The 25,316-nt window shown below is 50.0% G+C and overlaps 8 protein-coding genes across 8 annotated transcripts; 4 read left to right on the forward strand and 4 right to left on the reverse strand.

Moving 5' to 3' along the window:
- Positions 1-2,061: 2,061 nt before the first annotated feature.
- Positions 2,062-2,418, forward strand: TrAFT101_006874 (uncharacterized protein; the record flags this gene model as incomplete). The annotated part of the gene is made up of 1 exon (XM_066127900.1): positions 2,062-2,418. The coding sequence occupies one exon, from the start codon at positions 2,062-2,064 to the stop codon at positions 2,416-2,418; it is 357 nt and encodes a 118-aa protein (XP_065984013.1).
- Positions 2,419-3,314: 896 nt separating this feature from the next.
- On the reverse strand, positions 3,315-4,865 carry TrAFT101_006875 (uncharacterized protein; the record flags this gene model as incomplete). The annotated part of the gene is made up of 2 exons (XM_066127901.1): positions 3,315-3,364; positions 4,745-4,865. The coding sequence occupies 2 exons, from the start codon at positions 4,863-4,865 to the stop codon at positions 3,315-3,317; spliced, it is 171 nt and encodes a 56-aa protein (XP_065984014.1).
- Positions 4,866-5,090: 225 nt separating this feature from the next.
- Positions 5,091-6,299, forward strand: TrAFT101_006876 (uncharacterized protein; the record flags this gene model as incomplete). The annotated part of the gene is made up of 2 exons (XM_024906895.2): positions 5,091-6,013; positions 6,128-6,299. 2 exons carry the CDS (start codon positions 5,091-5,093, stop codon positions 6,297-6,299), a joined length of 1,095 nt encoding a protein of 364 aa, XP_024758521.2.
- A 1,659-nt stretch (positions 6,300-7,958) lies between these two features.
- Positions 7,959-10,820, reverse strand: TrAFT101_006877 (uncharacterized protein). The gene is made up of 4 exons (XM_066127902.1): positions 10,594-10,820; positions 9,994-10,543; positions 8,666-9,937; positions 7,959-8,597 (listed from the first exon to the last, which is right to left on the reverse strand). The coding sequence occupies exons 2-4, from the start codon at positions 10,379-10,381 to the stop codon at positions 8,146-8,148; spliced, it is 2,112 nt and encodes a 703-aa protein (XP_065984015.1). The 5' UTR covers positions 10,382-10,543; positions 10,594-10,820; the 3' UTR covers positions 7,959-8,145.
- Positions 10,821-12,619: 1,799 nt separating this feature from the next.
- TrAFT101_006878 (uncharacterized protein) lies at positions 12,620-13,246 on the reverse strand (the record flags this gene model as incomplete). The annotated part of the gene is made up of 3 exons (XM_024908538.2): positions 12,620-12,875; positions 12,937-13,019; positions 13,082-13,246. The coding sequence occupies 3 exons, from the start codon at positions 13,244-13,246 to the stop codon at positions 12,620-12,622; spliced, it is 504 nt and encodes a 167-aa protein (XP_024758524.1).
- Positions 13,247-18,578: 5,332 nt separating this feature from the next.
- On the forward strand, positions 18,579-19,865 carry TrAFT101_006879 (uncharacterized protein). The gene is made up of 2 exons (XM_024910056.2): positions 18,579-18,695; positions 18,778-19,865. Exons 1-2 carry the CDS (start codon positions 18,671-18,673, stop codon positions 19,758-19,760), a joined length of 1,008 nt encoding a protein of 335 aa, XP_024758525.1. The 5' UTR covers positions 18,579-18,670; the 3' UTR covers positions 19,761-19,865.
- Positions 19,357-21,169, reverse strand: TrAFT101_006880 (uncharacterized protein). Its single transcript, XM_024906896.2, has 4 exons — positions 20,878-21,169; positions 20,774-20,823; positions 20,036-20,711; positions 19,357-19,982 (listed from the first exon to the last, which is right to left on the reverse strand). Exons 1-4 carry the CDS (start codon positions 21,005-21,007, stop codon positions 19,888-19,890), a joined length of 951 nt encoding a protein of 316 aa, XP_024758526.1. The 5' UTR covers positions 21,008-21,169; the 3' UTR covers positions 19,357-19,887.
- A 587-nt stretch (positions 21,170-21,756) lies between these two features.
- TrAFT101_006881 (uncharacterized protein) lies at positions 21,757-24,040 on the forward strand. The gene is made up of 4 exons (XM_024902680.2): positions 21,757-21,847; positions 21,908-22,159; positions 22,227-23,648; positions 23,718-24,040. Exons 1-4 carry the CDS (start codon positions 21,810-21,812, stop codon positions 23,806-23,808), a joined length of 1,803 nt encoding a protein of 600 aa, XP_024758527.1. The 5' UTR covers positions 21,757-21,809; the 3' UTR covers positions 23,809-24,040.
- The last annotated feature ends 1,276 nt before the right edge of the window (positions 24,041-25,316 follow it).

Raw genomic sequence — 25,316 nt, forward strand, 5'->3', positions numbered from 1 at the left:
TTTCTCCCTCTGCCGAATCTAGAAGCTAGCATCTGCCGCCAAATTTCTCTCGATGCTCCATCCTCGGACGACACTGGTGATAGTTTTTTTCGGCTTAGACTCCTTGGATTTACAATCCCCTTTGCTCTGGAGTACATGCAAAGACTGCATGGCTAAGACAAACAGGAAAAGAGGCCCGAGCCCGAAGTCTGAGCAGAGGAAAATCAAATCCACGCTGCTTGATTAGGTATCATAACGGGCGCGGCTGTATACAAGTGCGCACTTGCCTGCAGACGTATGGGACAAGCGTGTATTTTTGGTGAGACTGGCCCCGGCTCGGCAAATGTATACCATCTGCACGAAGCACGGGTACAGATACATGCGTAGAAGAATGGTCCGCTTCACATGGAAGGCCGAGGGTTGTTCTATGGCTTCCCCTCACAATTCCACTGCCCTATTTGTGAAGTAGGTGGTACCTATATACGACGTACAACATAATGACTGCTCCAAAAAAGCCAAGGCACCATTCAACAAGGTGCGGCTTGTCCAGGGCAGGCTAATTCCGCCATCTGTCATGTTTAGGAGTCTGCAAACGAACGAGACAAGGCAAGATCAGGCGAGACGAGGTGAGGCGAAATGATTGCGTATTTGATGGCAGTTCGCAAGCAATCCCCCTTCTTCCCAAGAAATTGACCATCATGGTGAAAGACGACCTACGAGGTACAATGCTGCCGTTTCTTCTAGTTGTACTAGACCGCGTCCAATTCCTTCTCACTTTCAACGGCCGTTTGCATATTCTATACAACTTGGCTCTTGATGGACTGAGGCTGCCAGGATGCTAGCGGTCGTGTTGCTGTCTTTGGCTTCCAATCCTCTTCAGCCAACTAACCAGCATTGGCCGTTGGACTGTCTCTCCCTGCGAATTTCCACAGCCCTAGTGACATACTGTTTATTAATGAAATGGCAGTGGCGTTGCCCATCACCCAGTCTCACTTGAGCACGCTGCAAGTACTGCAAGTACAAACAAGTAAACGGCATAAACGTCTAGCTCAGCCAGCCAACCAACCCCGGCAGCTACTGTACCATACGATACGATCCGTACATACGCATGTTGCGTGTAGCATTGGGAAATGATAGCGAGGTGGATCTTTGGCGTGGTCAATCCTCCGTCTCTTGTTTCCCCAATTCACGCTCATGCACCGTCTCTAGAAGCTGTTTGCTTCTTTGGAACCACGTGGTCAGTGCTATATGTACTCTGCAATCTCGACGTCCGTTTGCTTCTACACCGAGTGGAGCATATGCCCGGAGACGAGGACGTGACATGCCGTGGTTCGCTCTTTGCTCACGCTTTTTTTCGGGGCACTCCCGGCAGTCTGCTCAGACCGAACGTTTCTCGGCCGCTATGGGTTTCTATGTCCGACGATGGCCAGACTTCCTTACGCTGGGCTGCTCCGGAGTACTATCCCCTTCTTCCATCGTCTTGCCGCTCAAAACTGGAGACCTTGGTCGGCCTGGGTGGTCTTGGTCTAGCTGCTTGGTGGCTCCATTGCCTAGCGCCTCGCTCTCCCCTCACCGCTTATTGCATTGCTCGCGCGCATGCTGATGGATTAACAGCAGCCCCTTCCCTTGCATACCCGATTTTGCATGGTGCCACTCTGGAGGGGGGGGCGTGCGGAGGGGGGCGTGCGGACGGTTCGGCTGGGTTGACAGAGAGGCTCTCGCTGGCCCAGCCATTTTGTCTGCAGTATTCCTCAGAAATTTTCCTGAGCCCGCTCAAACCACTCAACTAATACGTACTTTCTCCTTCTTGTCTTGTGCTGGGTCCTTTGCCAGCTCAGAGGGAAGGGGGGGATCCGCCCGCCAACGAGACGGTCCGTGAGCAGACTGCAGAAGTCTTTTCCCGTGGCCACGGTACAAATCAAGCTGTTGGTGGCTGTTGACTAGACTGATGATGTCCAGGGAGAGCAAAGGCGCGTCTAGAACAAGAGGATGGGAAGGGAATTGCTTGACGAAACGTGTTAGTCAAAGCATGAGATGGAACTGATACCGAACGAAAGTAAGTAAGCAATAACATTCGTACGTATGTGCAGCTGTAGGACCAAAAGGAAGAAGGGCAAATTAGGCACAGCCGGGGCCACGGCTGGCGGCAAGGAGGGCAAAACAAAAAAGGAAAAAGGAAAAATAGAGGCCAAGACAGCCGTGATAGCTGCCTGCGTTGTGGGTGGCCAGGGCCGGCCCCTGGCCCTCTCCCCCCTCGTCATTGATGCTCCTTACAGCATGATCACCATCACATATGTACGAGTAAAACGAAACGCTGGCGAGAAGGGAGCTCTGCCGATAGGAGAACCAGAATGGCTGGCAAGGGCAAGCGCCCGTATCGCACTTATTAGCACTCGGCAGGGTACTTTGCGTAGTACGCTGCGTGGCCGATGGCGTTAAGAGAGAAGTCCGAGCTCACAAAGATCTGGATGGTTGATACCATTTGGGGCGTCCCTCTCTCGCCTCACACAAGCAGCAAGTGTTATGATGTACGGCATACAAGTACGAAGGGTGCTAACTGTGGTGATACATTAGCTCTCCCGCTGCATGAACAATGAATGAGCAGGGCAGTTGCCAACTGAGCTCTACTGTATGATCCCTCAGTTCAAACGCAATGGCTGAGCCATGTATGTATGCTCGTGCGAGCTAAAAGACAGATGAAGGCGTTGAGACACAAAGTACCTTGCCGCGTACGGTACTCGTATTAGGTACCTGTGTGTGAATTGGTATGTATGTCTCCAACTGACGTACATACATGTGCATGGAGGCTCATCTGTCTTGCCCGTGCATAGCACACTATCTCACCTTGGTAGCCTGCAAGGTGGGGATTGGCTGGAAGCTTCCGGGACTCCGTAGGTGAGGAGAAGCGACATTAAGCAGCAGCCAACGCCGAGGCATACAGCTCAGCTCTTGCACGGTCGATGAGGAAAACTGCTGAAGATGGAGAACGAGTTATATGACCAGAAGAGCACGCCAAGTGGCATGGCGCTTTGACGGGTGATCTATGTAAGTCACCCCGCCCTCGTTGAGAGATTAAATGGCATGGACGTGGCATTCAATGTGATACCTAGTATCTAGTAGTACTACTTCTGGTACTACTACCGCTGCTGGGGGCCCATGTTCTGGCTCATATCACATCAATGAGCCGTTTCATAGCCGAGATCTCAAGGCCGAGGTTTGCATCGAGTACTACTGCTTGTACATACTTTACACTATCAAATTAACAAATGTTGACCGCGAATGAAGCAAACAGCCAGCATCGTATGGTTCGCATCTCAAGGGGGGGAGGACCCCGACTAGGGATCTGCAGCAAGGCTGACGCTGCCCCCGTCGAATCCCACAAAAGCTCGCCGTGGTTTTCAGTCGAGGGACTGCGGTCTAGACAAAGGGCACGGCGCACAGGGCTTTGCGCACGCGCGCACACACCAGAGGAGAACCAGCCCACGGGGGTTGAGGTAGGAGTTAAGAAGTAGGAGGAGGAGAAAAAAAAAAAAAAAAAAGGAAGCCTGCAAAGCAGGTATGACGCGCATATGCGGCGAAGTAAGATGCCGTGGCTCACGATCTGGTAGGGGGAGACGTACAAGAGCACGCAGCAAAAGTAAGGGGGGGCCCTTGTAGGACAAAAGCCTGCCACAGCCGCATCGTTGGGAAAAGAGATGGCCGAGCGAGCTGGTTGTGCATGAGCTACCAGTAGAGCTTTACCTTTACGGCGTGTAGTTTTACAACCGATGTAGTTCGTCTCTTTTCTGGACATGGGGAAGGTGTTGTGAACCGTGCCATTGCTTTATTGCAAAAGCTGAGAAGGCTGAGATTGTAAGTGGAAGAGATGGAGCTCTTGAGAGACAAGGAATCATCCCGTCAGCAAACAATGTTGAAGAAGCCGTGTCTTTGGATGACGATCTATTGGATTTTGGATTGCCATTATAGCACTGAGAGAGATGTTTCTCAATTTCGGCGCTTAAGTGTTACACATCGCCTACCATATGGGAGTATGGGAGACAGGCTTCTGAAAGGAGCTGAGAGGATGAGGTATGATGAGACAAGTCGGGAAAGAAGCTTAATAGGTATAGTCGTCATTGGTCACACAGTCTATATTCTGCTGACAAGAGACATGCTAAGGAAATGAGTACCGCCTCTCATTCTAAAAAAAAAAAAAAAAAGAAAAGCAGATGGGACTTTATTACCGAGTTTTCATCATGGATGGCGCCAAGCGGCTGTGAACAGCAATGAGCAGGGGCTTCCTCTCACGAAGAAGGCGGCTTCCAAACGCTGCCGCGGAGATCATGCAAGAGAAGATGGAACGATTAGGTAAGGATTACGGGAAGCAAGCCATAGATCTTGTGCCTTGCGTGCTCTAGTGAGGTGATAGCGTGTCTGTCTGGTTGATCCGTGTAACCATCATGGTGACGGCTCAGGCAACTGGGCTCGAGGGTATTGCATTCACAGTGGCACGAAGTACGAAGTATCCAGGCACAGTTCTGCGGCTGGAACCTACATCAGGCTGTCGTCAAGCAGGCTGCCGAGAGCCAAGCAAGCGCGCCAGGCTGCATTGCATTCGACGCGGGTAGTCTGTTGGGGGGTGTCCTCGGCGCGTGAGATTTTGACAGGATAGATGGACAGCGTGCAAAATGCATGGCAGCGGTGGCAAGGCCTCTGGTGTAATGGTGGTGGTCTGTTCACCCTTTGCAGGAGGAACCGGAACATATGGAACTGCTGGCTGACTTACACCGAGTGGTGGCGAAGCTCAAGAGCGGCGGCAGAGAGAGGGACGGGGATACAATGGTGAGGGAAGAGTGGAAGAGTGGCATAGCCCTGATGTTCTCGTCAATGCATCGGCATGGCGCCATGCCGGAGCTGGGCATAATATGCTCTGGGAAAGCCAAAATCGAATGATGCCCTCTCACTCGGGCATGGGTGGCCTTTGGTGAGATCTCTCTTTGGAGGAGCGCGGTGCAGCAGGGTCATGTGACCTGGCGTCAAACAGGCGCCGCGGCTCACGACGCTTTAGCGGGACAAACGCGCTGAAAACGCGGGTCCCAGGGCAGCTGGTGCTGGGCAGAGGCGCCTAACAAATGCTAGGAGGCTCGCAGCGCACATTTTGTTTTCTCCCTTGGAAAATATGGAGTCGATGGTGGCCAGATCTCTCTGGGGAGTTGACACGATCGTCAACAGCAGCGGCAGATGCGGACGAGAGAATTGAGAGCTGCAAACTGCCTGCACATCATTCTGCGATCGAGACAGCCCAAGAAAGGCAAAAAAACGACATGTCACCGCCACCAAACGCACCCCTGTCCCAAATCTCCGCCGCGCGCCGCCAACGCCCCTGGGACCCTTGGAACTCCTCCGCAACAGGCCACCAGCGAGCAGAGACGCAGGCCGGCACGGGGTGGCGACAGTCCCGCAGCAGGAAGCTCAACAGCCAGTTCCGCGCCGGCGATGGCTCCGGAGGCGCGCGCTTGAGCGACACTTGGGGTGCCGGGGCCAGAGACAGCGGTGCAAGTCTTGGCCAGCAAGCTCGGGGTGGCACGGGGAAGAAGAGTGTTATGGATATGCTGACTCGGCCGGGCTTGATGCGCCAGACGCTGGACTCGAGCCTGACGAAGGGGAGTGAAGCAGAAGATGATGATCAGACGATGGACAGCAAGTCGCGTTTAACGGCTGAGGAGGCCTTGATGGAACAGCGAAGACTGCAAGACGAGGAAAAGGAGACGGAAGCCCAAGACAACCCTCGGAAGCTGTTTGATGGAGTGACCGTCTACGTCAATGGCAGTACATTCCCCTTGGTATCTGACCACCGGCTGAAGCAACTCATCACTGAAAACGGCGGTATCATGTCCCTGCACTTGGGACGGCGAAAGGTCACGCATGTCATTGTTGGGCGACCGAATGGCTCGCGACGGGGAGATGGCACTGGTGGTGGCCTTGCAGCCGGCAAGCTTGATAGAGAGATACGGAGAATTGGCGGCTGCGGCGTCAGGTTTGTTGGCGTGGAATGGTAGGCTTTGTCCTCTCTGAGTCTTTGAGCTGCAATCTATTTGACCGTGGAGTTGGACTATCAAATCCCTCTTGATTATTTATTGTTGATAAGGCAATGGCTAATTTGCATTAGGGTACTAGAGAGCCTCAAAGAGGGGAAGAGGCTACCTGAAGCACGTTTCTCCCACCTCAAGATTGCCGCAAAGGCACAAAATAGCGTCTATGGCCTATATTCGAAGCAGGATACCCTATCTAAGCCTATCTCATCAGATCCTCCTTCGGGACAGTCTTCGCTTTACGATTAACGAGTAGTTGCTCTTGAATTACACATAGGAATACTACAGGGACTCAGTTAAGACGGCAAACGTTATTACTGCAGCCAAAGAAAGTCGAGAGAAAGGGGAAAAAACGATTTGTCACTTCGCACTGATACGAATAATGAGATATCACCTCTCACGAGCCACAAAGGGAAATTATACACCACATCCCCGCGCGGTGCTATCATCAAATCTCTCCTTGTTTCCCCCATCTCTCGTGTGTGCAAGGAGATGGAAAGGAGGAGAAGAAAAAAAAAATAGGATAAAAAAACTTGCTCAGTTTGAAATTTGAAGTTTTCACCGTGCCACCATCTTTAGTCTATTTGCTGAAGATGCAAGAAACAGCAGTGGTCTAACTGGCTTTAGACTCTGTCCCGGGTTCACGGGCTATCTCTCTCCTTGCACAGACCTTTGTGTATAATATCTTTCCGGGCTGCAACGGCTTTTTGTGAGTAATCGCACAAGCATTTTACTCTCATCAAATGGTCTGGCTCGAGCAATTGATGGAAAGGCTGCCCTGGATGTATTACTCGGTGCTATGTCTCGTCGTTTTCAATGTATTGGATCATATGCATCGCTGTCATTTTCTAAATAAGATTATATTTATACCACGCTGCAGCATCCATCTCCTTCGGAGGCAATCTTTAATTACCAAGTTTCTTTTCCCTTCAAAGCGGCCCAATTCCAGAAAAAATCGACTCATTCTCCTTTTACAATCACTCGATCCTCTCCTACCCCTATTCCCGTGTGCCACCTCCGCCGTGCAACTCCATTTTCCCCATCTCCCGCCCACACCACACCACCATGTAACAATCCAACCGCCTCATTTACTACCTTGCATGTGAAAAACAAAACTTGAAATTCAAAAGACTTCCGCAACGATCAGACAAGGCAAAAAGAAAAAAAAGTATCTTACACAACAACCAACTATATTACATCAATAAAACGACTTGGCTACACTCCCACAAAACCCTCCTCCCCCCTCATCCACTCCTTCTTTCACGCGCACGCGCTCACGCACTGACTTGTACCACTGTGCTTCTTCCCGGAGTGGCGATTTTTTCCCTGGTATTGTAGGACAAACAAACGTTGCAAGCCTGTTTCGAGTTTTTATTTTGGGGAGATACAAGAAGGGGGGCGCCGGGCGGCGAACTGGGGTGAGTTGCAGTGACGTTTGGACGAATGAATGAAAAAAAAAAAAAAAAAAAAAAAAATGGCCTGGCATTGGATAGATGGATGGCTTCCTTGTTGGATAAGAAACATAGCGTCAAGTTCCTAGAGTTAGTAGGCTTTTTTAATGTGATAATCGAAGAGGAAGATTGAGGGGGAGCACGAGACGATTTGAGAGAAATAGAGCAACCGGGATATTAGGATCGGAATGACATTCATGTATATATATATATACGGATAGAATAACACTGTTATTTTGGTTGAATTGAAGAAACATGCACGAAATGGTGTCTCCAAACGAAGACAAGTCATGGTGTATATGTGATGTACGAATCTGTGTGGTTTAAAACGCTGCAAAACTGATTATTTTCTGCTCTAATGATATTGTTAACGTTTGAGCTTTTATTCAGGCCAAGTTATGGCAAGGGTAGATTGCAAGGCCAGAACTCGACAGACGTACAGTTTGTAGCAAAATGACGAGGATGAGATAGGCGTAATATATATAGGACATAGTTTGCGCAAAGCATTTGATTATCCTTTCATTGCATCAGTCCTAAGCCGCATACTTGCTACATATCTTAGACCAAAAGATTCGCCAATCTTATTTCCTAGAAAATCAAATAGCCAAATTTCACAAAACTCCAACTCGCATCCATCTCATACCTTACAGCTTGGCCTTTATTCCATGATCCTCAATAGCAGCATGCTTGCTTCCTACTTCCTCAAAGTACTCCTTTATCTTGGCCCTAGCCACATCGACAACTGATGCGTCTTCTACAGTGCTCGGCACCGCAACTTCCTTGTCATATTCCCCTCTCGTAGCATTCTCGACTAGCTCTCTCAATACGCGTCTGAGAGTCTTGCCAGAGCGAGTTTTGGGAATCATGCCCTTGCCCTGTATGATGCCTCCAAGTGAGGCAATGGCGCCTACCTGCTTCCTCACAAGGGCCTGAATCTCAGAAGAGACCTTTTCGTCAGGGATAGCGGCAGTTGGATGAGACGGGGTGGAGAGGGTGATGAAGGCGAAAGGGAGTTGGCCCTTGAGAGCATCAGGAACGCCTACGACGCAGGCTTCAGCAACCAGAGGGTGAGAAGTAATGGCTTGCTCAATGCCACCTGAAGAGAAGAGGGCAGAGTTAGTTAATTTGCTTGTAGAAACAGCAGAAGCACAAGACAATACTCACCACTTGATAGTCGATGTGCGCTCACATTCAGCACATCGTCGTTCCTGCTCATGACATGCACGTAGCCCTCTCCATCAATCCAGCCCGAATCTCCCGTATCCAGCCACTTTCCTTGGAATCTCTTCAGATATCCCCCGTAAAATCTCTCCTCATCATCCCATAGAGTGCGGAATCCGGTTGGTGCCAGCGGCATTGCAAGTACAATATTTCCCATGTTGCCCCTCTCGACTTCATGGCCCTCGTCATCCACAATGCGAATGTCAAAGCCAGGCATGGCCTTACCAGCGCTACCAGGTTTTAGGTGAGGCGGCTCATGGTCACGAATTTTGGTCTTGCGATCCTTGCCCGCATGAGGGACCAGAGCGCGACCAGTCACGGGAGAACCAGCCTCGGTACTCCACCAATTGTCAACAACATGGGCATTCGGCGCGGCAAATTTGTTAAGAAGTTCTTGATACATGGATATGAGGCTTGGCTCCGATCGCTCCCCGGCCAAGAAAAGACCCTTGAGCGAGCGAAGGCCACCGCGTTGGCCAATCTCGGCCAGAAGCTTGTTATCAGGATCGTCACGCTTGATAGCACGCAGGGCTGTCGGGGCAGTAAACATGGTGTTTACCTTGTATTCTTCGATAATGCGCCAGAAGGCAGAGGCATCCGGCGTTCCAACTGGCTTGCCTTCGTATATGACGGTAGCGGCTCCGGCTAGTAGCGGTGCGTATATGATATATGAGTGCCCAACGACCCAACCAATATCAGACGCGGTGAAGACAACGTCGCCGGGCCCATGGATATTGAACAGATAGCTGATTGAGAGATGAAGGCCAACCGCGTGGCCTCCAGCATCTCGCAGCACGCCCTTTGGCGCACCCGTCGTACCAGATGTATGGATGATGTACACTGGATCAGAACTGTTGACGGGAACGCAATCGGCCTTGATCCCTCTTTTTTGCGCGCCAGACACAACTTTCTGCCAGGTCGCCTGGCCTGCGCTTCGATCCGTGGGCCCCCACCGAATCTGATCCCTCTGCCAAATCAATGTCCGGCGTGGTTGGTGTGTGGCAAGCTGGTAGGCCTCCTCAACAAGTGGGCGATATGGGATTGGGGGTTTGTTGCCGTCAATGCCACATGATGCTGTTAACAGGACGACGGGCTTGCATGCATCAATGCGCTGGGCAAGGGCATTGGGGGCAAAGCCGCCAAAGACAATGGAGTGGATGGCGCCCAGGCGGCTCACAGCGAGGATGCCAATGATAGCAGCGGGAATCATGGGCACTGTTTATACCGTTAGCAACTTGAGGTGTCAAGTAGACCTATAAGAGTGAACTTGCTGTAAAGCATGACAACATCGCCCTTGCGAACGCCATCTTCTCTCAGCGCTCCCGCGAGCACCTCCACCTCAGTGAGCAGCTGACGGTATGTGTATTTCTCCTTGGTCTTGGAGACGGGGCTGTCGAAGTAGATGGCAACGTGATCGCCGTGGCCGGCCTCGACATGTCGATCTACGCAGTTGTAGCACGTGGAGATTTGGCCGTCTGGAAACCACTCCCAGCTGTCGTGCTCAATGCCGTTCTTCAGTTTCTTGGAGGTGAGCTTTAATGTCGAGCTGGGCTTCTTGTGCCAGTAGAGATGCTCAGCCTGGTGAGCCCAGAATTCTTCAGGGTTTTCGAGACTGTGTCGCAGGATTTCATCCTGGACATGGCCGCCTTTGTCAGACATGCCGGCGAAGTAGAAACGGGGGTCGAAGTAAATGCCGGTATGCTGAGGAATTGGGGAGTAGGTGAGTGATGTGAGTGGATTGCGGGAGATGCCGTGTAGAGAATTGGACAATGAGCAGGAAATTGAGTGAGCTTCAAGCTGCAGTCACGAAGCCTCTTGCGTCTGGGCTTCTCAGCGTCCGATATAAGTACACCCAGCAGCTGAAAAGATACCTTGATATCCTCGGTTATACAACCTTCCAAACCTCCTAATGACTAAAGCCACGAAGCGAGTTACAGAGCTATAAAGTGGAAATGAAAAAAGGGCCATGACGCGTGTGGAAGGGGCGATATCTGCGGCAAGGCTCGCAAACGGAAGCTGCGGTGGAGCACCTGCTCTTTCTTCGGGATAGGCTGCGGCGCTCCTTCCCCTACTATTCTTTAGCACTACTCGCAGACGGAAGAGCTGGGGCCCCGGATTCGCCCCCGCTCTTTCTCTCTGCCCTCTGCAATATCTTGTTCCTTTCCTCCGAACATTTGCTTTGCCGAAATCTCCCCGCAAAACCCAATTCGATTACCCCGGATTTTCTATTGACTAATAAAGTTTATTCGATTTGATTTACAAGCGTTCAAAGAAGCCGGCGTTCCTGGCGCCATGTTGCATTGCGTTATCGATAGCGTCAATCTGCGTCTTTATTCGGCAGAGCTCGGTAATGCCTGTCATTTACACGACTCATTCGAAGTCAATTTGACAACATATTGCAAACTGACAGCTGGATTAATATCATGAATAAAGCGAGAGAATTAAGAGCAAAAATAAAGATGCTAGATAAAATCCAAAAAAAAACTCCCTCAATCTATAGCGAGGCATGTCGCGGACGGCAGTGGAAGATGCAAGGACAGCGTAGCTCACTCACCCTACAGATTTACATACCTAGCCAAGGTAGGTATCACTGTACGGGAAGTTCCGTCCAGTGGCAACCTCACGCAAGAGAGTTACTATCTACTACTATCCAATAGAGTCAACATGGAAACTAATACAGTATTTTAGATCATCGTGGGTTATTTCATAGCGTAATACTTCTCTCAAATGACAAGTCGCCCACAGTAGCTCAGTGACTGACAGCGCCCACCATTTACAATGTGAAATAACAACAACAATAACAACCAGATACCAGTGCCTCCAGGCTTCCTTCACTCAGCTATTGTACCCTTCAGATAAAAAGGTCAAACGTTCTGCATCGAGCCAAAAGTGAGGAGATGCTCGGCTAAAGGCCTTCCGTCCATTTCACCAGCATCACTTCTGGCAAGCCGCAGCCAATAGCTCAACCCCCCCCCAGTAGTAAAAAACGGACGGTTACTTGGCATGGCACGGCCCGAAGCCACACGGCCCTCGACGGGTTTTCTTCCATGGTTTACGTTTTTATTATTTCACCGCCGATAGAAAGACAGGAAATCGAATGAAGGATCGCAACTTACAAGGATACATGTCATTTATGGGGTGGTTGGGCAGAATAATTGGTCACGCTGGAAATTACAGCAATGTCTGAGACATAAAAGTCTCACCGCATCAAGAAAGTGAAATAGTCAAAGAGACAAAAGAAAGAAAGTATGCCGGGCCAAAACTGCCCTCTTAGTAAATGCTATTCCTGCTTGCCCGCTATCAAAAACGATAGCCAAGCTCACAGACACTTATATATATATAATATTGACAAGAGGCCATAAACACGCCCAGCCAGTATGAAAAGGGCCTCGTGCGATCCGGAGTACCATCGCAGCGGGGAACGAATATTGAAAATCTGACAAAAGAAACGGAATCGATATCTTTCGAAGCAGGAAAATAGGCGTCTTTTCTTTCTGTTTAAGTCTTGTCAAAGTAGGGTGAAAACGCGAGAGGCTGAGGCAAACCCATCCTAATTTGCTGGAGAAAAAAATTGACACATTATATTCCGGCCCCGAGAAACGATGGCACACAGTTGATTGTAGCGCATCTTCTCGTGGGGCGATCAAAAAAATCGAGTTCCCTTGAACACCGAGCTTGCATTGTCCCGTATAACCCAAGAGAACCCTTCTCTATACATCCCAAAAAAAGAACCAATCACTTCCCATCCGTGAACGTAAACCAAATAAATACCCCAACACTTTTGTTCCCTCCCTTTATATCAAAATCATGAACGGAGGCTGAACCCACGACTTCCAAGAATCATTGAACAGAGAAATCGTAGACGGTATATTGGCGAGGTGTCGAAATTTACAAGATTTACAGGACGAAAGCAGCCAGACCGACAATACCGGCCAGACCGGCACCGGAGAGGACGGCCTTGCTGGCAGCGCCGGTAGGGATGGCGGGAGGAGCGGTGGGGACACCGGCACCAGTGCCAGCAGGACCAGTGGGAGCAGCGTTGCCACCGGCAGGAGGAGCCTGGGTGGGGGTGCTGATGGTGCTGTTGGTGAAGGCAGGGGGGACGGAGCCACCGTTGCCGCCGGTAGGGGCACCAGTAGGGGCAGCAGCACCGCTGTGAGAGGCATGTTAGTGGCTGGATTCGAGCTGAAGTGGTGGTATAGAGCATAGCTTACCAGGTGTTGCAGAGAACGCTGCTGGTGGTGGTGACGGGGCGGGTGATGGTGCAAGGGCAGTCAGTGATGGTCAGAGTGGTGGGCTGGCGCAATCTTGTTAGTCGCAGATTCCTTCGAGGCACATGCCGGTTCAAGTCGTAAATACCTCAGTGACGGTGTAGGTCTTGCTGCCGTGGGTGATCTGGGTAGCGAAGGGGCAGTAGGTGGTGTAGGTGTCGACGACCTCGGTAACGACGGTGACGTTGCTAGGAGGAACGTAGACGGCGGAGACGCCAACGGCGGCGAGAGCGATAGCAGCGGTGAACTTCATTTTGTCGGTATTAGGAATTAAACTCGAAGAGCTTGATTAAGATTATTTTCTGAGGTTGTTGGTTAAAGAATGAAATTGACAAAATGTCAAGGTATTTTGCAGGTGCTTAGCGAGCGTGAGTGTGGTGAGGAAAGAAAAAGATCAAGACCCAGGTGGGCGTCTGGAGACATCGAGCTTTATAACCAAACCGTGGCGTGGGCAGAGACAGGGGCAAGAAAAAAACCCGCCAGGGGAAGCTGCCAGGGGTGCACCTTGGAGGGAGGAGAGCAGCAGCAAGGAGTGGGCCATGATGGGGATGGCATGGTGGATGGCCCAGCTGCAGAGGCAAGACAGACAGCCTGATGGATCACGAGCGTGGGCGCGGCGATGCAGGGGCTGGGAGCCATAGGACGGAGGCCCTAGCAACGCTAGCTCCAGGACGGAAAGCCACACAATCAAAAGGGTCGCATGGTGGCGCTTTTGCTTGCCGTGTTTATTTTAATCTGTCGAATTAACGGGCGCCAACGAGGTGATGCGAAAATGAGATTAGGCAAGGGAAGAGGGGAAATAGAAATCAACATTCAGCATGCAAATTAAAGAGGAGTGTGTTGTAAGTAACATACGGCGATGTTATTGAAATACTAGCAGGAGATACATCGCACTATGTGTCTGGCCAACAGCAGACACTGGCTGCGGATTTGGGCACAAGCCCACCAACAGAGTCTATGCTTTTGTTTTGTTTTGTTTTGTTTCCCCGAACCCTCTCGCCTCTCTGCAACAGAAGAGGGGATGTCTTAGAACCGTGCTTCGTGCTTGTGCAGTATACTTCGTATGTGCTCACTCGTATTAAGTACCGCAGCTATCATCCGGCACACCAAGCAATGTGGGCGGTCCGTATTGCATCCATCATGCTGCTTATCCGCTTCATAGATACAAATTAACAGTATCCAATCACTGTCCCGCACCACAGATACGAACCGCCATACATGGACGCCATATACTTCGTATATTACCTAGGTAGACACCCAGTAGTACCTAGTGCCTAGTAGTATTCTCACAAAGCAAAAGACATCCAGTAAGCTTCTCACTGATTGACTGCTTACAGGGCCGTTGACGGCATCTACAAGCCTCTAGTTGATTTCCCCCCTCGTAATATGCGGAGCTGGGCACGTTTCGCGAGCTCTTCTATGCCAAACAGCACCGTCTCCATCTAAACCAAAGAGCCTAGTTCTGGTGATCCGGTTCCAAGCCGGCCCCTTTACTAGCAACGTTTCCACCTGCTATTACTGTCGTCTCTCGCCGCCGATCATGGGACGAAATCGATGAATCATAAATGGGACTGCTTTTAATTTGCTGCTGCAACTTCCAGATATTGCTGCCAACTATTGCCCATTAGCCAGCTGCTAGCGTCGTTCCTGCTTTTTTCCCCTTGGGCTTTTCCCTGTTTTGTAGCGTTAGACCCACCTACTCATCGGATCAGCCTTTCTTAGTGGCTCTGGGTGCGCTGGCGCTAATGCAGGAACCAGAACGTTTTTGTCAGTTTCCACGCCTCGGCGACAAGCAAGCTGGCAAGCGGGTTCGCTGGCACCTTCCTTACTGTGCCGTACGAGCGATATTAGATGAGATTGCTTGAAGCTCCATTTAATATTAGTATTTTACCACTGTGCTAGGTAGCCATTTGGGATTAATGCCTACCTATGCCCTCACTGCAACGCTTTAAAGTGTCAGTCATATCCCCATAGTAACAGCAGCAGTGGCACTAGAAGCCCAAGATGGGGAAGAGAGAGACAGAGAGAGAGAGAGAGAGAGAAAGGGAGATGTGCAGGCAAGGATGCGCATCTCCCGCGCTCACGTTGCTGGATGCTTGCCTAATCCCAGTTCCAATAATACAGGCACTACGAGGTGGCTACTTGTACCGGCAATATGAATTATAGTATTTCTGGAACTACAGTACCACTGTCAATGCACCAAAAAAAAAAAAAAACGACCCAGACGGTCTGGAAAATTTCCACTGGCCATGCGAACCGCATTATTAGCTATTACGAGGGGGGTTGTTTATGTGGACATACTGTCTTTCCGAACGTTTTGTTTCCAAGGCAAATCACGTGGTGCGTCTCAGACCTTGGAAGCGACGAGTCTCAACTGGACGGGGAGCAAATTCGGGCACTGCTTTTCTTTGCGCAAAAACAATCCACTCGGCTTTCGACCTGCGACTCTGGCTGCTTGGACGCCAGCTTTCCAGGCATCCAGCAACCGGCGATAGCAGCCTCGTACTGTGCAGGTCGCCACGGCCGGACTTACTATCACTGGCAGCACCAGAGCACTTTAGCAGCTGTGGTGGCCAGTAGTCCTGCCACTAGGTGACATCCATGATGCCCTGTGCTCCGTCGGTGAGCGACGGCCACTGCATAGCCAGCGAACCATTTCACTGAAGCGCCCTGCTGCCAGTGCTGCTGTCGCGCCCACCCCGAGAGACCCTCCGCTAATTTCCCGTTTATCCACTATGCTTCCAGGGTTGCTCGGCCATTGTTGGGTCCTCCAGCTTCTTATCAGCCATGGCCAGGTCGCCACCCTCTAGGCTGTTCGCTTGCGCAGCGAAATAGGGGAGAGACACGCTCGCACATGCGTGTCTTATGCGCGCAGGCAAGGGACATCGTTGGAGTATTGTACTGTGCTCGTATGAGCACCAGCAGCAGTACGCGTCTCTCACACCGTCTCTTTGACGGTTCAGGCGTCCGCTGCAAAGTCGCCGACTGGCCGACCGTTTCCGCAGCCGTCGTTGGCTTCTTGGAGCAACGATCACCGGCGCCACATCTGGCCTGCAGCGCCCCTGATCTATCTCGATACAAGGAGAGATCCTGACCGACCGCTCTTTTCTCTCTTTCTTCTCTGCCCTATGCTTTGTGTTTCGGACAGCATTCGCTGCTGGCATTAGCATTTACTGGACGGCGATCACCGACGTGCCCGAGTAAAGGATCTTCAACCCGCTAACTTTAGTTGCCATTTCTATTATTATATACGAGCGTCGACTCCATCAAGTTACGAAGCACCATGAAGCAAATTTTTTCCCTCAGACGGATTACATGTGACTACGACTCTCCTTGCTTGTTCCCAAGTTTCAACGAGTTGCCTTTAATAGACTCTTAATTTGAGTTGTTATGCATCCGTTGAGAGGAAGCGAAGAGTGCATCTCTACGTATACGAGCATCCGTATAAACACTTACCCGCAACAACTGAACCCCCCTCCCCCGTACAACCCGCACAGAAATGGAGTGCGGTAAAACTACAAGTAATAGTATTTGCAATTAATATGGTTAATTGTTAACCGACACCGTATAATCCGGCCGAGTGGGCGGGAAGCTGAGCGATCTCGGAAGCTTGACTCTCAAATCAACCGCGCCCGGCAAGTCGGCTCATCCGCTGTAATGTGCCCTACTGCTTCTGCTGCCGCTACTGAGAGCCCCTGCATTTGTCTCGCCCGTCCGAGTCCACACAACCAGCGACCGCCTTCCAATAGTCTTTGATTACGGCCTCGCATGAATATACTCAACGGCCGCGAAACGCGCTGCTGGGATTCGGGTCCTTGGTCGCATTTGGTCAATTTCCACCATCTACCCGAAGTGGCCAATCTCAAAATGCTGCCATGGCACGCGAGAGAAGCTGCTGGCCTTTCTTTTTTCGGGAGAAGACAGCTGTGATGGTACATTAACATGGAGCTAAGAGCTTGGCTTTTCCGATAAGATGCAGATGTCCGCGCCTAGTAGGGTGGCTGTGCGAGCGCTTGATATCAAATACCAGTTTCATGGTGCTATCAATACTTGAAAGTTGATGGTAGCTGCAATCAACTTATTGATTAGGCTCGACTCTTATCAAAGCTTCTGCGTCTTTTATCGCCAGAGCGGTCGATGGAGGGCTCGACACAGCTAACGGGGCAACCTCTTATCCGACGGCTGCGCTATCAGTCGGCTAAATCCCTCGGGTACGTATTACTGCACATAACATAATGGTTCGTCGTATTGTATCTCTCCGAACCAAAGTCTCAGACAGACTGGGTGTGTGTGTGCTCATAACTAGCAGTAGTAGCAGTTGGTTGGTTGTTTTTGTTTTCTACTGAACCGACAACCGCTATAAATGGCTCACTAATAAGAAGTACGCGTATGGAATCCCTCTGAGACCTAGCCATTTATGTTGGGTAATCAGTGTCTTTGCTTCTCACAACTCAAGATCTATTTGTGTGACAAGATTATCATACGCGTTTCATTTGATGTCTAAGGCCAATCCCGTGGTAAATCATCATAATATTTCCCAGTAGTTCTTCAGTTGGGTGAGTATCTAAATAAACAAAGGTTTGCCACAACCCGAGATGAAAAGGACCTCGAATTTATGTAGGGCGCGTTTGGCTAGTTTGATCTTTTCAATTCGGCTCTCTTGTAAAGATTCACAAATATGATTGTAGCTTCGGATTTATTCATCGATTCAAGATTTGATGCCATATGTATTTGTTTGTTGATTTATTTGCTTGTTATTTGTTTGTCATTTTTTTTTTTTGTAGGACATGTTCCCTTTAAAATCCTGGCTCATTTGCAGCGGTCGCAAGTTGTTGCCCTGCTACTACTAATCATCGGCGATTCGTCGGCGATTGCATCTGTCGTTCGCATCATAATGGGAGCCTTGATCCGGAGTGTTCCAAAACTTTCTCCTACGGATGCGGAACCCTTATAGCGGTACGGAATCCATACAGACACAGCGCTCCGGTCGCCACTCGATAACTTCATCCGTCGATTTCACCTCGGTATAACAAAGCTATCGTGGAGCAGGCAAAAAAAATCTACCAAAGCGGGACAGGACACTGCTTGCATGCCTTTTCCGTTTCCGCTTTACTGACAAATAGGAAGTATTATCGAGTCGCTGACTCAGCCGTGCTAAATAGTAGAGCTATTGAACTCCGACATATGCTTTGTAAATATTTCAGAAGCACGCACGGAGTAGACTAAATGCCAGGAATCGGAATTCGGATTAAAGTTGCACTCTGGATATATCTGATCAAACAACTCCAAATCCCATGAAAACTAGGACTCTACTGTAGAATTTCATGCCCTCCATAGCCATATTTCCCGAGGCATATAGTACGTATACTCCATACAGAGGCCGGCATTCGGTAGAAGGCTCCGCATAGTCCGCGCAAAGAGGAGTGCATCGGGTTTTAGATCCTACTTGTCTCCTCACTAAAGTTAGGGGCATTACTAATGGCTGAGGTTAGCGAACCATCTACCTCATGCAAGTGGGCTTGTGACGCAAGATTTTTGGAAGAAAGGCTGAAGAATGGAAAATAGTATATATATAGCTGTTGAATGTTTGAGGGGTAACGATCTGTATTATAGCTTCCATTTCGATCAGCAAATAGGAAACTCAGTTCTGATATAAGAAAAAAAAAATAAAGTCAAAATGGCCGCTACAATGAGAGCAGTTGGTATGAGTTTTCATCAGCACGATGACGTCTATAACTACACTACTATAGCTACTACCTATGGAGACTAACAACACTCTCATAGACATCAAGGGTGGAAAAGGTCCACTAGAAGCCCTCTTCATCAACGATGCCACTCCCAAGCCCGTCCCCTCTGCGGGACAGGCCATCGTCAAGATCAAGGCGTTTGGCATCAACCGCATGGACATTATCCAGCGCAATGGCTTCTATCCCGTCCCCCCTCAGGCCCCGAAGACTCTCGGCGTAGAGTTCAGCGGCGTCATCGAGTCCTTCGGTTCTGACGGCCACAACGGCTTCAAAGTTGGCGACGAGGTCTTTGGACTGGCCTACGGAGGCGCTTATGCCGAGTACATCGCCGTCAGCACCAAGATGCTGCTGCACAAGCCAAAGGGCCTGACGCACCAGCAGTGCGCTGGCGTTCCCGAGGCATGGATCACAGCAACTCAGGCGCTGCACTTGGTGCTTGGGTTTGTCAAGGGCAAGAGCATCCTCTGGCACGCCGGTGCCTCTGGCGTTTCAGTTGCGGGCATCCAGCTCGCAAAGGCCGCCGGAGCGTCTGAGATCTATGCCACTGCAGGCAGCCAGGAGAAGATCGACTTCATCACATCCGAGCTCGGCGCCACCGCGGCATTCAACTACAAGACCCAAGACTGGGTCAGCGAGATCAAGGCCAAGACTGGCGGCAAGGGCGTTGACTACATCGTCGACTTCATTGGCGGAGACTACTTCCAGAAGAACCTCAACGTGGCTGCTATGGACGGCAGCATTATCCTCCTTGGCACAATGAGCGGAGGCAAGGCTCCTGATGCGGACGTTGGTGTGATCTTATACAAGCGCCTTCGTGTTTTGGGCAGCACCCTGCGAAGCCGTGACGAGGAGTACCAGGGCAAGCTGAGAGATAGGTTGGAAGAGTATATTCCCGATTTCGAGTCACACAAGCTCAAAATCTTCATCGACTCTGTGCTACCTTGGGAGAAGATCCAAGAGGCACATGAGCACATGGAAAATGCTAAAAACTCGGGCAAGATTATCTGCACGATAGAGTAAGCAATGGAATTTTAGGTGTATTACGTCCACTGCGTCATAAACTACATATACCTAGGACGCTGGAGGAAGAAACAAAAGAAGAAAAGAAGAAATCATAAATTTGCTGTTAATAATGAAATTTGTGACATTAATGGTCTTTCACCCATTTCAGCATTTGCTCGTAGGCCGTAGCCTGGGCGTCCATAATAGATGATTCCTGATACTGGCCGGTAACCGCGAATCCTGCTATCGTTCAGCCAATATGTTTCTTCCATGACAATAGGAGGTCAACTCACCATGCGGTACACCAGGGTATACCTGAACTTCGTGCTCCACGTTGTCCTGTGTCATAAGGTCTTCTCCTGCCTTCCGAACCTCATCTGTGAATAAGGCATCGTCCTCAACACACACCAAACTCAATGGTGCTTGTAGGTTCCTGAAGTCGTCTGGAGTCACCGATGCAGCATGTGCCAACGCTCCCACCTTGATATAAGGCCCGGCCTTCATCATACCAGATTCTTCATCATTACCGCCCTCTTGCGTTCCCTTGGCAAGAAGGAGGACATAGCGACCTCCAACGCAGTATCCTACAGCATATATACCTTCGCCGTGCTTAATAGCATCAGCATACTCTTCATGTGCCGCTTCGATCACCTTGAGCAATATTGGCATGATTTTAGCCTCTGTTACTCTCGCCAGCCACATGTCGATCAAGAACGATTTTGCAATCTCCACGGCCTTTAGCTTGACTTGCTCCAGGAGAGACACCGAATTATCTGCAACGTAGGCTTCTTTTCCTCCTGGGGCTGTTTCACCGCCAAACATGTCCGGCATGAGCACGAGAAAGCCTTCAGCGGCATACTTGTCGGCCTGGATCTGATTGTTGACGGATTTGATACCCGTTCCGCCAGTGAGAAAGAGAAGAAGGCGGGTGGGAGTATGAGGATAGTCGGCTGGTTTTGAGATATACACCTGGGATCAGCTGAAATTAGATGCATGTCTTTTATAGGAAGCTCATCTCGGCTTAGACATACATCGATATCATTTAACTTGATGATCTCACCAGTTGGTCCCTGGCCGGTGGCTATACTGTGTTAGAGATAGAAATACTCGTAATGTTAAATGCGGTCCCACATACGAGCAGGTCTGTCAGTTACACAATGTTCGTGGTCGCCCATAATTGGACTTGACTGCGTCGGTGTATCAACCGAGGAGTCTTCTTGCGCATCGCTCTCTGGCGCCTTTGTCGCAAGGTCAAGCTCCGTCATGGTAGCTGCTGGCTAGTGTACGAGTATGATGTGGCGCAGATGGTAGATCGCCTAATTATCTACTGAGCAGATACAACAAGAGTGAAAATATGCTACTGAGTGATGATGACGATGCTATCTCTTAAGACTGCTGCTGACGTGTTGTTTGTCTTGGATAGAGCTATGGGTCTTACGAGGCTTAGGTTGGAACGTCATACCTCATGCGGTTTCATGTCCAAAACAAGCGAGTGAGTGGCTTGTCCAGGTACTTGGCTATAGTACGGCAGCCCGCGGAAGAATAAGGTAACTTTGATTTTGGTATGCATCAATATCAACTACTTTCATCTTGGCTGTTTAATATTGTCCAACAGCAGGTAGAGACGGGTGAATCGATACTGCTACTCCTAGCATTTATCATTCATTTCATTTTGGTCAAGGTACCTAGCAATACAAGGGCCCTAGTTTAATTACATGCGAGTAGGGCGTCGAGCAAGCCGTTCATCGTATTCATAACAAGCCAGATGAACGAGATAGAGCCCTAACTAGTTACAAGGGTGGCTCTTGTAGATATGAGCAAAAATCCAGCACCAGTTCTCATTAAACATGTAAATTATCTCAGTGCAATTCCGCAACCAGCGCTGCCTGAACGAGGTGGCAACACCCCGCGCCTGCCCCGCCTCACGTGATCGTTCGCGGTCAACGCGTAAAGAGAATCGCGACGCGGGTTTGTCAGAGCACTCGAGTAAAGTGCACGATTCTTAGAGTCGCAGCTTGACTTGTCAAAGCAGAAAAGGCCGGCGAAAAACCACCATCACAGCCCATCATGGACGCCGAATCTGCACTATCACGGGGCTGCATCAAGTAAGTTGACTTGTCAAGTTTGCTCCTCTTCTATTCCACACCCGACTGACCCAGCTCCAGTGCCATCTTTAACGACCCCGACCAGGCGGCGAAGCTCTTTCCCGTCCCGGTGATGCAATGCCTACAGATCAAACAAATGGGGCCTTCAGGCCAAGGCGGCGACAGATGGCGACTTGTCATGAGCGATGGCAACAATTACGTCCAGACCATGCTCGCTACCGCGGCCAATCACATCATTCACGACGGCAAGCTGGAGAGGGGCTGCATAGCTCGAGTGAAGAAGTACCAGCCGAATATCTTGAAGGGAAAGCAGTAAGATGATACTAGATGAAGATTTCCGCATGTTTGTTTTCTGAAAGATGGCTGACCAAAAGGACAGCATCCTGATTATTCTGGAGATTGAAGTTATCGAGTCTCTTGGACTGCACGACAAGATTGGTAACCCGGTGGTCCACGAACCCAAAGCCGCTGATGCTACGATCGATGGAAACGACTTCTACGGTGCTAAAAAGGAGGAAATGGATACCAAACCTCAGATGCAGCAGCACCAGCCGGCGCCGTCACGATCAGCTACACATGCGGGTGCCAACATTTACCCCATCGAGGCTCTTTCGCCCTTCTCACACAAGTGGACGATAAAGGCCCGCGTAACATTCAAATCAGATATCAAGACATGGCATAAGCCAACGGGAGAGGGAAAACTTTTCAGCGTCAACCTTCTTGATGAGAGTGGCGAGATTAAGGCTACTGGCTTCAACGACCAGTGCGACGCCTTCTATGACCTCCTTCAAGAGGGCTCTGTCTACTACATCTCTACCCCCTGTCGAGTTGCGCTGGCGAAGAAGCAGTTTAGCAATCTGCCAAACGATTATGAGCTTACTTTTGAGCGAGAGACAGTCATCGAAAAGGCTGAAGATCAGACCAACGTACCCCAGCTAAGGTTCAACTTTTGCTCTATCCAAGAGCTGCAGAGCGTGGAAAAGGATAGCACCGTTGATGTGATTGGTGTGCTGAAAGAAGTTGCTGAAGTTAGCGAAATCACATCAAAGAAGGACGGCCGGCCCTTCCAGAAACGTGAATTGACCTTGGTGGATGATACCGGCTACTCCGTGCGTGTCACCGTTTGGGGCAAGACAGCGAGTGCCTTTGACGCCAACCCGGAGTCAGTGATCGCTTTCAAGGGCACCAAGGTGTCAGACTTTGGTGGCAAGAGCCTGAGCCTTCTCTCGTCAGGAACCATGACCGTCAACCCCGATATCCCCGATGCCTATCGCCTCAAGGGCTGGTATGATTCAGCTGGTCGAACTGACACCTTTGCTACTCATCAGAATCTTGCTGGTGTAGGTGGCGCAACAGGCCGAAAAGAGGAAGTCAAGACAATTTCCCAGGTCAAAGACGAGAATCTTGGTGTGGACGACCAAGCATACTATACAATCAAGGCTACCATTGTATTCGTGAAGCAGGATAGCTTTTGCTACCCTGCTTGCTCCAACCAGGGATGCAATAAAAAGGTCACATCTATGCCCGATGGCACATGGCAGTGCGAAAAGTGCAATGTGTCACACGACAGGCCCGACTACCGCTACATTCTGAACCTCAACGTGGCTGACCACACGAGCCACCAGTGGCTTAGCTGCTTTGATGATACCGGCAGGATAATAGTGGGCATGTCTGCCAACGAGCTGATGGAACTCAAAGAGAATGACGATGCCAAGTTCATGGCGGCTTTCGAGGCAGTAAACTGCAAGAAGCTGACTTTTAGGTGTAGAGCCAAGATGGACAACTTTGGCGACACCCAGAGGTGGGTTTCCGTTCTGTTTCAATATTATGCTTTTCTCCTCGTGAATACGACGAACTGACGAATCTATAGGGTGCGATACCAAGTGCTGAGCGCGTCATTGTTGGATTATAAGACAGAGGGCGACAAACTAGTAGAGTTGATCAAGCAGTTCAACATGTAATCGCTCAATATGCAAAGGCGAAGGATTAAGGATGGGATCAATATCGGATAAAGGCACTCAACTAATATGGCGGCTTTGCTTAATGCAATTATTGTAGGCCGCTGCGTTGTGAGGAATCTGTGGAAGACATAACGATGTACTAAAAGAAAAATTGCTCTAGCATGTGTAAATGCACTTGATGAGCAACTTGTGGGGGATATGAATACAACACTATGCTTCATTTGTGGTCGAGAATATATGAGTGACTTCAACTCCGTATTGTGATGGCTGCACCGCTGTTTGTCAAAATTTGGCAGCCCATACCGACCATGCCCCCTACACGGTCCAGAAAAGGAAGCTGGGGAGAGACTATGCGCACAGCGAACGGGCAGCTGATGGGAGCACTAGATGGATAGCAACATACATAGTACTTCCTAGCTCGACGGGAGTTTGGCAGAGCGCACGTCATTGGAAGGTTAGAGCGGCGTGGCTCCCAGCCACCAACTTTTTTTGGAGACTCTTGGTGGCGTGGTAGTACCTCCTAGTAGGAATACTATGCTGTTTGTTCTTCGTATCAAATCTGGCCAGGGCACCTCGTGTGTTGGTGATTAGCGGAAGAATTTCTGGAATGGGAATTCTATATATAGCGAGAATCAGAGCCTGCTTTTGGCCTCTGTAGCTATTTTGGCATCTTTGTGAACTATGGTACCCAGGTACCTAGTTGAACAAGAGAGATATACTAGTATGTACTACTACTATACCTAGAAGCAACTGACGGGGGCCATTTTCGGTTACAAAAGAGTGCTAGGCTCGCGCCGATGCGATTAGGATGGTGGAAATGGATGCTCGATAGTGCCGCGGCGGCGCCTGGTTTTGAACGGGACCTAGGCTGTATGAGAAACTGTCGTGATTTAAAATGCCTCTCTCTGCGGAATTGCTATTTGTGCACATGACGCGAGCTGAGGAGGAAAAGTCAGTAAAGCTTTGATTCTAGAGCAAGAAGCGCTGTATACAGAGAGACTGATGACAATATGGGTCTCTGCATTTACGAGGCTTGCGGCAGTATGAAACATTACCGGGCAGGTGATGTATGCGAAACACACGATGGAGGAATACTAGCGAGAGACGGGACTGCATCATGTCTGAGAGATTTCACATATCAAGCTTCAAGCGGCAGAAGAAGCATTTTCTTGTCTTTTTTTTTTTTTTGTCCTCTTCGTTCACGTTTTGTTGTTGAAACAGTGCATGTTACAAAGAGAATCTCCGTATTAATGCTTCTATGCCACTACAGCAAGGCCATGACAGCTAGCGCCCTTAGCCCAGGGCCATGTGCTGCCTATTGCAAGATGTGGCGCTCAGCCAGGCACGGATGACTGCCCGAGTATAATTCTGCAAAGAACATGTCACAATACCAGCTCTTTTATTACGTATCTTGTGCCTGGAGGCTGCTGCATCAGGCTGGCATCTTTGCCGTCCGGCTAAAGGCGATGAAATGCAAAAAAAAAAAAAAAGAAAACAAAGAACTGGCC

The sequence above is a fragment of the Trichoderma asperellum genome, chromosome 4, assembly GCF_020647865.1.
Source record: "Trichoderma asperellum chromosome 4, complete sequence".
In the NCBI taxonomy this organism is placed as follows: domain Eukaryota; kingdom Fungi; phylum Ascomycota; class Sordariomycetes; order Hypocreales; family Hypocreaceae; genus Trichoderma; species Trichoderma asperellum.